The following is a 13337-nucleotide window of genomic DNA, read 5'->3' on the forward strand; positions in this document are numbered from 1 at the left end:
TGAATGTATTTTTGAAAGCAAAAGAGCAAAACCCCTAGATATAACTGTAAGAAGAAAAAGCCTTTAGTGCACTGAGCGTTTGTGCTATCACAACTTTCCTGTTGTTGTTTTAGGGGGGAAACTAATCACTGCTAGAAAGCTTATGTAACAGAAGCTCTCAAAAGCAACCCATTTGGGCAACAACTCCACCTTAGCAGCAGGGTTGGAGAAAATTGCAGAGAAAGAAACTGATTGCTCTGCTTCTACCCTTGAACTTAGCCAAAAAGGCCGGTGATTGTTGTGCTTCTGATGATGAATGTTGTATCGACTGGGGGAGAAAATGTACTAGCTCCGAAGCTATGGAAATATAATAGGTATAAGCTGGCCTCAGGGTCTCAATCTGACACAAAGTCTAGTTTCTAGAAAATGTGCCTCATTTTCTTCCATGGACTGGAACAAATGATCTTCAACCTGGGTTGCTAGTTGCTACACACACACACACACACGACAATGGAATGTGTAACTTAGACAAAAAGAATCCTGACCGTGAGCCATGGGGACTTGCGCTCTGCAAAAATAGACCCTGTTCCCATTTCCAAACAGTTCTGCCGGCTTTCAGCTGCCATCCCCATAAGCAGGTGCTGTGGAACAATAACTCGGTGGTCACATTTCCTAAACGCCCTAGTTGGAAGCGGCGAAGCTTTACTTGGTAACAGATCTTGGACTCTCTGAAAGTCCCAGTGTTTATATACGAGAGGGAAAGGGATGGACGTCCGCGGTCTACCAATCTTCCTGCTCCTTGGACCAGGTAAATCATTTCAACCAGCAGTATAATTTCGGTTTTGGCTTCTGCTTCGTTGCAATGGTGTGTGTGTGTGTGTGTGTGTTATAGACGGAAGAGCATGTGTTTACAAAGATAAGATTCTTCCTATAGCTTTATGATGAGCTTTAGCTGAACACAGATTTCTATATATATTGGAGATCTTTTCCCCAACCCCAAACTGCAACCAGAAAAGAATGAAATATGAGAGGTAAAACTAACAATAAGCTTCAGGGGGGGGCACGAAATAATAAATAACAACAAGAATAATAATAAATAGGATGCTTTTTAAAATTATGTGGGGACATGAAATAAATACAACAAAGCTTAAAGTACAATATAATATGGTGAATGTTTTTCCTCTGTTTGTACAGAAGTTTGATATGGAAGCAGAACTGATTGACAGCTCCATGTGTTGCCAAAAGACTGTTAATGGGTCTTAAACGTACCCTCTGAAATGTTAGACCTTTCCGGTCTGCAGAAGAAATAGGAGATGGTTTGTTTTCCTGAGATACACACACATCCGCATTCTTTAAGAGCAGCATTGGCAGTCATAAATAGGATCCTCCATGTCCCTATTTTAAATAGCATGAACAACTTATGAATGATGAAACTCCTTGGGATTCTACTGTAGTTCATTCAAAAAAAAATCTGTAGACGTTCCACCAAAGGTCTTGCGGTAAACTGCAGCTTCTGCCCAATGCTCACTTAACTGTGAGTAATCCTCACTAAATTTGATGGGAATTATCATGGGGTAAACATGCATAGGATTGGACTGTATCTTTATACGACCATAGCACTATCTCCTTCTAATCATTGACTTTCTACAACATTTGTAAAGCAAAACAGAAAAACAGAAAAACAGTGGTTTAAGAAGTTGGATTTACTTCTTTAAGCTTTCTTAAACCAATTACCACAGACACAACCTTCCTCTGACCCACAGTCCCCTTCTTTCCTCCCAGTGTCTCATCTTGTTCCTCCACATCACTGCAAATGGCCCCTTTAACTCCAGCCATACCACCTGTCCCCTCTTCAAGTCCTCCTCCTCTCCAACTTTCTCCCTCCAACATCACTAGCAGCCTAAAACTGTCACACAAGCCTCCTTCCCTCTTGTTCCTCCGATTTCAAATGTCCCCTTTACCCCCAGCCTGCTTCACTTGCCCCTCCCCAGTTCCTTCTCTTTCCCTGTGGTCTGCCACCAGAGGACAACAACTGTTGTATTAACCTTACAATTTTATTATATAGTCAGATAAGATGTGAATTGGGCATAGGTGGAGGAGGACAGCTTAAAAACTCTGACAGTGAACATCTATTTCTCCAAGAGTGGCATCTCTACGTCCCCAGATAGAAAGCCTCAAAATTCAGCTCACCCCTCCTTCTGCAGTTTTCTCAGTCTCCCTACTTCAAAGCTATCTCAGAATGCAGGTTTACTTTATTACAAAAGGTATGTTCCCATTTAGAACACAACAGTACAGAAGTTTCCAGCTTTTTCCAAGCTATTCACAATGCATCTAGTCATTTAGCCAGCAATTTCATTTACAAAACAAAGTAAACCCAGACTTTGCCAGCAGATTTGCCCAACTTTTATCAGACTTTCTAGACCCATTAATGCTTTTCTGTCCAAACTCCAGACTCTTTTGCAGGAATAGGATGAAATAATAATTTTGCAACACCAAATTAACAAGTCTTGCTCTATATTGTCCTGCAGTTGTTCTGGTTCTGGGTTCTGAGCATGAAACTCGGCTTGTTGATCATTTATTCGAGAAGTATAACAAATGTGTTCGTCCAGTAAGCAACCACCTTGAAAGTGTTAACGTTACTGTTGGACTACAGCTTATCCAGTTGATCAATGTGGTATAGTACAAATTTCAATTATTCCATTATTATTGTTAGTTGTAGTAGCAATAAGCAGCAGTTTTAATTATTTTAAGGATGTAATGTTTAATTGATTAGTCGTATATACAGTTTAACCAACTAAAATGGTGCACCCATTTAATTAGGCAGCAGATTGTGTGTATGTGTGTTGTTATGTAGGGTTGGATGTGGGCTAAATCAGTTGAACTTCATTCCCTTTGATATCAATGTGACTTAAAGAATACCTAGCCTGTTCCATTGATTTCAATGAGAATTAAGTTCTCATTAAGAGAGCCAGTGTGAAAAGAGAGCCGGTGTGGTGTAGTGGTTAAGAGCAGCAGACTCGTAATCTGGGGAACCGGGTTGCGTCTCCGCTCCTCCACCTGCAGCTGCTGGGTGACCTTGGGCTAGTCACACTTCTCTGAAGTCTCTCAGCCCCACTCACCTCACAGAGTGTTTGTTGTGGGGGAGGAAGGGAAAGGAGAATGTTAGCCACTTTGAGACTCCTTCGGGTAGTGAAAAGCGGGATATCAAATCCAAACTCTTCAAGTAACTTTGGATTTTGTCCAACAAAGTTGTTCCAAAGTTATCAAGTGGAAATGTGTGCAGGTCTAACCAACAGACAACTTGGTTAACCATTGAAAGCTTTTCATGATGTCTACTTAACATTGTCCTCATCAAAATATAAACCCCCAGTATAATCCAAATTTAACATTCCTGTAGGTTATTTCTGCAGGGTATTTCTGCAGCACTGAGTCCACAATAAAGTGCCCTTATACAGTGCCATCAGTGTACTATGAAAGCACATTAAAGCTTCCCGCAAATAATTCTGGGAACTGTAGTTTTCCCGTCGCAGAGCTACAGTTCCAAGCACCCTTTACAAACAGCTCCCGGAATTCCTCAGGGACAGTTGCATGCTTTAAGAGTACGACACTCTTGTTTCCTGCTTGGCAGGGGGTTGGACTGGATGGCCCTTGTGGTCTCTTCCAACTCTATGATTCTATGACACGTATGCAGACAAAAACAAAGCAGGCATTTACAATCTACATTTTGATAGTGGGAAGAAAGGAATAGGGTGGAAAAGTCAGGAATAGTAGCAGATAGCTATTTAAGTTCTACTGTACATTTTACTGGCCAAGATCTCTCCCCTTAATCGTAGTGTTTTGATCTCTTAAGGATGAAGTGAATCAGATTGTAGCAACCAACGTGCGTCTAAAACAGGTAATTCTTTGTCACCCTTTTCATTAATCTACTGTACATTTAACAAGCTTGTCTGTTTGTTCACTATGCACTTGGACACCTCTTAAGACGTCTTAAGCCAATTTTGCACGATGGGGACAGGTTTTCGTCTATTTTGGGATGAAATTGGATGCCATTTTGAATCAAGACGGCAGACTTAACCTTTCAGAACTGCACTGATTTTAACTATAGAGGCTACCACTTTCACACCATGCATTTAAGGCACTATGATGCCACATTAACCAGTCGTGGCTTCCTCCAAATAAATCTGGGAGCTGTAGTTCAGGAGTGCTGGGAGTGTTGTTAAGAGACACACACATTTCCCTCACAGAATTCCCTGCAGTTCCCAGAGTTCCCTGTGAAGAAGGGTTGATTGTTACAGCACTCTGGGAATTCTAGCTCAGGGGGTAGGCTTCTTTTAAAAACTCAGCACCCTTAACAAACAACAGCTCCCAAAATTATTTGAGAGAAGACACGACTAGTTAAAGTGGTATCATAGCACCTTGAATGTATGGTGAACGTGGCCAGAGAATTGCTGATAACAGGTACATACAGGTATTCGTTCTCAAAGGAAATGGCCATATTAGTTTCAAGTAGTTATTCCATTTACCTTGAACGCAGGGCAAAATAAGTTGCAGAGTTTTTTCACCCTATGAAATAAGAGCTCTGTTTTAGGCTTACATTCAACACTAGAGGAAAAAAGGTGTTGGGATGTTTGTTTTTTTAAACTCTCTTAAATTCATTTTCTAGCAATGGAAAGATGTAAACTTGAAATGGAATCCCGAAGATTATGGTGGTGTGAAACAAATTCGCGTCGCCTCAAGCGAACTCTGGCGTCCAGACTTGGTTTTGTACAACAAGTAAGTAAGGTTCCTTCATGTTAATTGTTCAGCAGCCACATAGCAAGGCTGCAAATGAGTGACTACGTAATTGCGATGAGAGCATTTCCCCCAGTAGCTCCAACTAACTTTAGCCAAGAGTAGAACTGCTTTGTTTTGCATCATTCCTGATGCTACCCATGGCTGCCATGGGCACTTACCGGCCAGCAGATAAGGGTCTGCAAGAGGAACACTAGGGAAAAGCTAGGGAACTTGTGACTTTCCAGAGGTTTTCAAATTCAATGCACCATCAGTCCCAGCCAGCATATTCAGTGGTCAGGAAGTGCGGAAGCTGTCACCCAGGCACATTTGAGAGATGATTTAGGTTCAAACTGCCTCATTCAACAGGCATGTGAGGATGAATAAATTTGGGTCACAGAGGTAGGAGAATATTCAGGTTTACTCATCAGTGGCCAAGATCATCTCCCTGAGATGCAGCACCCATCATTATACAAATTAAGTTTAGTATGGGCACATCAGATGGGCACAACAAGGCCAAATGGTGGACAATTGTAGTTGAATAAATTCTTATCAGATGAATGGGTTTGTTGTTTTGACAGTGTCAATTTGACTTGCTTTGTTGTACTGATTATTCTGATAGTTTTGTTTTGTTGGTGGGGGTTGAGTTGCTCTTATGTTGGCTGTTGCAGCTTTGGGCTTCCTTTGGGAAGAAAAAGTGAAATATAAACCCTATGTGCTATGAAAAATATTGCCAAAGAACTGGAAAGGGCAGACAGGAAGTTCCTGTCTCCTACATCTGTGGGGTTTTTCTAACATGTCTCCAAGCAGATGCAAGACATTTGCTTTTATTTCAGATCAAACAAGAAACACAATGTGGAGTAGTAGTTTTGCATTTGGTTGTTGAGACCGGGTTAGCCCATGTTCAGCACTGGAAACTGCATATTATGTCTGTATAGAACTCAACTGTTAAATTAACCCTCAGCCTTCCCCAAGTTGTTGAGAGCTGCTGTGTCTCATTTGCCAGTGAAAATGAATAGGATTCACAGCAATGGTGTTCATCTCTTTCCTTTTACAGTGCAGATGGAGATTTTGCTATCGTCCAGGATACCAAAGTACTCTTAAACTATACAGGTCACATCACTTGGAATCCTCCAGCCATTTTCAAAAGCTACTGTGAAATTATAGTCACCCACTTTCCATTTGATGAGCAGAACTGTAGTATGAAGTTGGGCACATGGACATATGACGGTTCAGTGGTCGCCATCTTTCCGGTAGGTAACATCTGGGCATATGAGACAAGGACCAGGGTCCAAAGGACCTTTGTGTTTTGGTATTGAGGAATGGGGCCCTTATGCTGGAAAAGAGTTCCTATGTGTTCCTACTTTGGAGGACAGCCCTGTGCTTGAAGGGCTTTTGAAGCTTCTCTCGGTGTCAAACGTCATTTGCCTTCATTGGCAAAGCCGCTTAAATAATGCAGACAGAGCCCAGAGAGAAAGAAATCCTGATAACACTGAACAAAAGCAGCACATAATCTGAGGAGAAAAGGACAGGGAGTTTTTGTCTGCCTTGTATATAGCAAGCAGACATCCAACTAAGTGTACAGAGGGGCACTCCCTCAGAACTCCACATGTGTTACCTCAGCAAACCATCATGCCACTCTCCCTGGTTGCTAAGCAAACACCTCCACCCCATAACCTCTCTTAGCTACCGGTAGATGACTTCAATATTAACAGAATTAACCTTTCGGTGCCCCGAAACCATGGCATACCTCGCGGCAAGTCAGTAGGTCAAGTCTCCGGTCAAGGGACAATCCACATGTCCAAATTCCTGCAGAGATCCCAGAGCATGCAAGCTGAGGCCCATCAACATGGGCAGTTGAGGAGAGCCCCTCAGCTCTGCTTCCCTGTTGGACTTTGCAGGCTGCTTGCAGCACCTGGGCCTGATGAGGCAGGTGACCCTCACCTGCTCCAAGGGAGGAATCACACCCCTCCTTCCAGAGCTAGCAAGCCCACCCGGCCAGCTAGGGATTCGGATTGCTAAGGGTTCCAGCACCAGGATAAATAGGAAGGGAGACAGTGGACATCCTTGTTCTGTGCTCAAATTAAGTTCTTAACCTGAGGTACCACTGTACTGAGGGATGGGGCTGCAATTCAAGAATCCTAAGGTCTTGTTAGACTCATGGAATGAGACGCACAGCTCTTTGGAAACTTCATTGGATATCTGTGCCAAGCTCCTTTATTCATCTTTGCTACTTGTGAAAAGGTCTAACCTTTTAAATATTTATTTACTTCTTCCTCTTTTTTTTTGCGGGGGGGGGGGGCACTCCACACACACACACACACACACACACACCCTTCATAGATTTGCATAATATATTGGTGTGTGGAGTTTGTTTAGGTTGGGGGGGGAGTTTGGAGCAAATAGATATATAAGCTGCATGGCTCTTTTTTTCAAATGTTCTTTTAAACACTGTGCATAGGGAGAAATTACATATTGTTATAGGTTTCTTATGCAGTTTCTGTCAGCAGGACCATCATGTGGGTTGCTCTGAGGAAATTGGCCTGCCCACAGATGTGGCAAAAGAGTGTGAATAGCCTGGAGATGTGTTTCCATGGGAACAACTGTCTCTCCATTTTTCTTAAGTTTTATTAATGGGTAGGAAATACCTGAAAGGTTTTGGGAAGGGCAGATCTTCCTCTTTCCATGTGTTCAAAGTGCATGGCTTCCACAGAGAAGCTTGGGGGTTGTAGTTTGTTAAGGGTGCTGGGGCTATAGTGCCATGAGGAGTAAATTGCAGCCCCCAAGATTCTGTGGGGAAGCAATGTGCTTAGATTGTATGACATGCCATTTTAGACCAAGCCACAAAGAGCAGAGTTTGGGCTCTGGAAACCTTTTAAGGGGTTGTCTTTCTAGAGATTGGATGTGGGAGCAGTGAACTTTTGACCCACCTATGCTCAGCCTACATATTTGCAAATAAATAACCATATTACAAAAATGCCACAACCCTCGCAAAAGAAACCAAACCTTGGTAAACCCTGTGTCCCTGTAACTTCTCGCCCCCTAAGAAAAAAACCAGGCCAAGTGTTTATTTTATTCTGAGAACCACGAACAAAAGGAGATATTGGTTTTACAGTATTTAAACGGAACCGAATGTTTCTTGAATGTAAAGGAGCACCGGGCCTTAGTTATTATGTTAATGGCGTCCATCCTTCTTCAGGAAAGTGACCGTCCAGATCTGAGTAACTTCATGCCCAGCGGAGAATGGGTCATGAAAGATTACGAGGCTGGAAGCACTCGGTTACCTACGCCTGCTGCCCAGACACACCTTACCTGGACATCACCTATCATTTTGTGTTGCAGCGGTTGCCTCTCTACTTCATCGTCAATGTCATCATCCCTTGCCTCCTCTTCTCTTTCCTAACTGGATTAGTGTTTTACCTGCCTACAGATTCAGGTACATGGGATACTGCGACTCGCAGGCAGAAGGAACAACCTGCCCTCTTCTGGCCAGCCTTGATTATTCATCTGTTTTGATGGCGGCTTAGGAAGTTGCATGGTAGCTTGTCCCTTAATTTGGCTTCCCCATTGGAGAAATAGTTTTATCTGTTATCGGCCATTGTGAAAGCTTCTCTCTGCCTCTTATCATCTGATCCACATCCTATATACCGGTATATAGGAGGGCACACACAGGAAGAAGGGGACAGTTAGGTGGGAGGTCCCTGCAAAAAAGGCAGGGTAGGAAGAATCTCTCAGGGTGGGAGACTGGGAGAATATATATTATATTATATATTATATTATTATTATACCCAACCATCTGACAGGGTTTCCCCAGCCACTCTGGGCGGCTCCCAACAGAATATTAAAAACACGATAAACATCAACAAACTTAGCTGGTCTCTAAGGTGCTACTGGAAGGATTTTTTTATTTTTTTATTTTGTTTCAATAAAACATCAAACATTGAAAACTTCTCTAAACAGGGCTGCCTTCAGATGTCTTCTAAAAGTCAGATACAGTGCTATCTCTGGATAGGAACCCTTCTGGTTGCACATGCGTCGGTTACGAGCTGCACTAACCCGGAAGTATTTGCTCCCGGATGCGAACTTTGCCCGGGATGCAAGCAGAAATCGCGCGCCAGAGGTGCGCACACAGCAGGAAGTATGCTTTCGCTAATGACGCCTCATGTTAAGAACAGTTTCAGGATAGGAACGGACCTCTAGAACGAATTAAGTTCGTAACCAGAGGTACCACTTTAGTTGTTTATCTCCTTGACATCTGATGGGAGGGCATTCCACAGGGTGGTGCCACTACCAAGAAGCCTTTACCTGGGTAAGTAAGCACCCAGATGAGAGCTGGGGGAACCTGCCTCGCTGTGTTGAGTAAACAATATGATATTCACGACATAAATGTGATAAAGGGTTTTTCTTTTTTTTTTTGTTATTCTTTCGCTTTTCTTTTCTCTTTTTCTTTTTCCTATCCAGTTGTGTTTTGTATTTTCTTATAAATGAGTTTGAGTATAAACAGATAAGGACATACGCAGGACATATGTATCTGAAGATGTGTGCATGCACACGAAAGCTCATGCCAAGAATGAAACTTAGTTGGTCTCTAAGGTGCTATTGGAAGGAATCTTTTTATTTTTTATTTTGTTTGACATACGCAGGATTATTGTAATAATAACCTGCAGGGTTTTTTTTAAGAGCGTATATTTAAAGTAGACGAATAAATGAGCAAATTAAAAGTTACATTTGTTTTTGCAGAAAATATTAAAAAATAAATTTAAGGAACCGCAGAAAGAGGGGGGAAGGAAGTCAAGTTTTGAAATGTGAAAATGATTATAAAATTACTGAAATGTATAAAATTGAAATTATAAATAAAATAATTAAAAAGAATACTAAAAAATGATTTGAGTGTTTAATATGTTTAAGAATTTTTTTAAAATGTTATTTTAAAAAGTCACGTTCTTTGTTTACTCTTTGTCACAGGGGAGAAGATGACGCTGAGCATTTCTGTCCTGCTCTCTTTGACAGTGTTTCTTCTGGTCATTGTGGAGCTGATTCCTTCCACTTCTAGTGCAGTGCCCTTGATTGGCAAATACATGCTTTTCACGATGGTGTTTGTCATAGCTTCCATCATAATCACTGTCATTGTGATCAATACCCACCACCGATCTCCAAGTACTCACACAATGCCGCAGTGGGTGAGGAAGGTGAGATGAGCTATAGTTGTGTTGCCATATTTCAAAAAGTGAAAATCTGGACATGGGTGGGGTGCCATATGTATGGGTTTTCCCCGGACATTTCAGCAGTTTTCGCCCAGATGCTGCTTAAGGGGACTAATACTGGCTATGTCCTGAAAATTCCTAAGCTATAGTCAGAAACATGTCCCCTGGAACAGTTGCAAAGATCAGAATAGAACACAGGGTTAAGAGGGGGAATGTGTAGCCTATTATTTGACATACTTTAAAATGTAGTAAGCCTGCCCTGGTGAATTTTGGGGCCTCCTTGTTTTTATAGAATCATAGAGTTGGAAGGGACCCTGAGGATCATCTATCCCAACCTCCTGCGATGCAGGAATATGCAGCTGTCCATTACAGGGATCAAACCTGCAACCTTCTTGTTATCAGCACCATGTTCTAACCAACTAAGCTATACCTCTGTTGTGCTGAATAGGTGACTTCTGCCCCATAGTCCTGTCCTGGTAGCATCACTGCTCACAAATGAATAAAGGGGAGGTGGTCACACTAGTGTGAGTCGAAGGTAATCTGGTTGTGCATAGTTTCTCCTGACTCCCGCATCGAGCAACAGCCTGTGCTTTTTTGGAGGCCTCGGCAGGGCTAGGGGAAGGAGTGGAGAAGGAAAGCCCTTTGGGACGAGTGGAGGCCCACCCAATACAGATAAGATAATAATAAAAACAACATCTGGATCCTAAACTGATCAGCAGAGTTCCAGTTTCACATGCTGATTTGATAACAGTGCATTACTTGGGTTAGTATCCATCTGTATGTGGTTTCACTTAAACGAGTCTTAAGATCTGTTCACCTGAAAAATTCAGACAGCTTCCTGGGGCCTCAGGCATCACAAGCAGAAGAAAGCCCAAACCTCAGAAAGGAAACCTTTTTATTCTGAGGCCAAGATGGAGAACATATTTGCCCCTTTGTTTTCATTCTGATTTTTTTTCTTAATAAAAAAAAGACACTGACTGTAAAACAAATATTAACTTCTTTCAGATTTTATCGAGACGATTCCGAACGTCATGTTCTTCTCAACCATGAAACGGCCTTCCAGAAACAAGCAGGAGAAAAGGATTTTTACGAAGACATTGATATTTCTGAAATCTCTGGGAAGCAAAGTCCGGCTGCTGTCAATTTCCAGTCGTCGCTCACCAAAAACCCAGATGTGAAAAGTGCTATTGAGGGCATCAAATACATTGCTGAAACAATGAAGTCAGACCAGGAATCCAACAATGTAAGGATCTTTTCCTTCTGTTTCAGGATATGGGAATCTGTGCCATCCAGACGTTGTAAGACTTCAACTCCCATCAGCCCTGCCAGCTTGGCCAATGATCAGGGATGATGGGAGTCATAGTCCAACAACATCTGGCAGGCCACAGCTTCCCCATTTCTGCTGTAATGTCTCTAATGCACCTGTTAAAGAATGATAACTAAGAGTTATCAACAGCATGTGAGGTTTTTTTTTTCTAAAACCTAAGTGCTTCCTAAGTGCAGAGGGAAAGAAAGAACATGTGGGCAGGCAGAGTGGTTTCAGGATTAAAGATGAAATCCTAAATCAGTGCACGCTTCCTGCAAATTTGGGTTTGTGAGGCCATCCTTTTAAAATAGTCCGGATTTACCATTTAATCTGGCTGGGAGGTGGAGTCCAACAACATCTGGCAAGTCCACAGTTTTCCTAGCCCTGGTTTAAGGGATACCATTATGAATCTCCTTGCTATTGTTGTGAGGCAAGCACTGATCTCTGGCAAGGTGAGGCCTGGCGCAAGTCAAGGCTCAGGCCTGCTATAGGGGAGTCTCTGAGACCCTTGTCTTTCTGCTTCAGAGTCCTTGGGCTCAGAATCGCCTCCATGACGACACACACCTGCTACTGATACGGAACAAAAATGCTGTTCCTTGACGGCGGAAACCTTTCTCGCATACCTGGTTTCCCCAACAGGAGCTGTATTCATATGTCGTTAGAAAAGAAACAAGGAATCAGTCCTGTGGCATGAAAACGGATGCCACCACAAGCCAGTTTGTCTTAAACCTAGTCTCTTTTGTTGTTTCTTTTCCTTTTCCATTCAGCCTCAATTTGGACAAATGCTGCTTTGTGGTATTTGGCTCCCTCTTGTGACCCAAGGCCTAACAAAATGACTCATTGAAATAATTCACAGTACATCAAGCTCCGGCCAGGGGGCAGCATATACTGTAATGTGTACTAAAATGGCACCAAATCACACACATATTTTTTTTGATAGTCGAACTCCTCTGTTTCAGGTCATTCTCACAATGATGCAAGGACATGTTTTGACTAGAATGCATTACATGCTGAAGTTTGTTGTTTCTTCTGCGATGGAGAACATACAGATAATATTTTTTTTCCTCCAAGAAAGAGAAGCATAAATGCTCAAAAGTGCCAACTACCTAGTGCAAATAATGACTAGGCCCGAGATCATTCTAAATGCCTCTTGTCTTTTTTTTTCTTTTCTTCCCATCCTCAGGCTGCCGAAGAATGGAAGTTTGTTGCCATGGTAGTGGATCACCTTCTGCTTGGCATCTTCATGTTAGTTGCATCATTGGAACACTGGCTGTCTTTGCCGGTCGCCTCATTGAGTTACACCAGCAAGGCTGAAAAGCGAAAACCAAGGGGAGAGCTTGATTTAGATCCTAATATGTGCTCACTTAAGAAAGTTCATGGAAGGAAAGTCTTCCATGCCCTCAGCAGAGCCAACGTTTCAAATAAGCTTGTAGGGTAGGGAGCTGCAGGCGCAGCCAGTAAGAAGGAGCATTAGCCTTTCTTCCAGAAACTTGCCTTAACTTTGCTTAAGATCCAAGCCTATATCTTTAATGTGTTGTTAATCTGTCTTTGCCTAAACAAGGGGCTAAATGGAGGGATAACATCTTTCGAACTGGCAATTTCAGGCTCCAGAAAGCGTGATTCTGCTAAAAGCTTTGATTGATATATAACTGGCGTCTTTAATGTCAACCGGCATGGCTTATCGTCGCACCTAACCAGCTTGCTAAGCACTGGGTCAGAACCTCTTATTGTTCAAATCACCAGGTCAATGAGCCTAGGACATCGGTCTGTTCTGGGTATTTAACAAAAACGGCCTTGGTGCTGTACACCAATGGTTCATCTCATTGCCTGTTGGTCGTCCCTAATCACTGGCAATCTAGGATGCAAAAACTGAACACCATCCTGAGCCATGTCTTCAACCCATTGGCAGTCATGTCTTCATCAAGTCATCAACCCACAATCTTCTCACTTCCCATTCCTTACTGCTTTTTTGAATAATAAGTATGTTCCAAATGACACCATCAGAGAAACTTGGCTGAGCACATCTGTGATCTGAATCTCCCACACTCTGCTGAAACTGACCGGTGCAGAAGAAGAGA

The 13337-nt window shown here is 42.5% G+C and overlaps 1 protein-coding gene across 1 annotated transcript; it reads left to right on the forward strand.

The window, feature by feature from the left end:
• The first annotated feature begins 600 nt into the window (after window positions 1–600).
• On the forward strand, window positions 601–13337 carry CHRNA1 (cholinergic receptor nicotinic alpha 1 subunit). Its single transcript, XM_033167788.1, is given in 12 exon segments — window positions 601–787; window positions 2508–2653; window positions 3830–3874; window positions 4643–4752; window positions 5807–6002; window positions 7949–8006; window positions 8009–8185; window positions 9715–9940; window positions 10960–11039; window positions 11042–11196; window positions 12443–12506; window positions 12509–13337. Coding segments are annotated over 12 exon segments (1365 nt in total). The 5' UTR covers window positions 601–744; the 3' UTR covers window positions 12574–13337.

Source organism: Lacerta agilis, chromosome 1 (genome assembly GCF_009819535.1).
Source record: "Lacerta agilis isolate rLacAgi1 chromosome 1, rLacAgi1.pri, whole genome shotgun sequence".
In the NCBI taxonomy this organism is placed as follows: Eukaryota; Metazoa; Chordata; class Lepidosauria; order Squamata; family Lacertidae; genus Lacerta; species Lacerta agilis.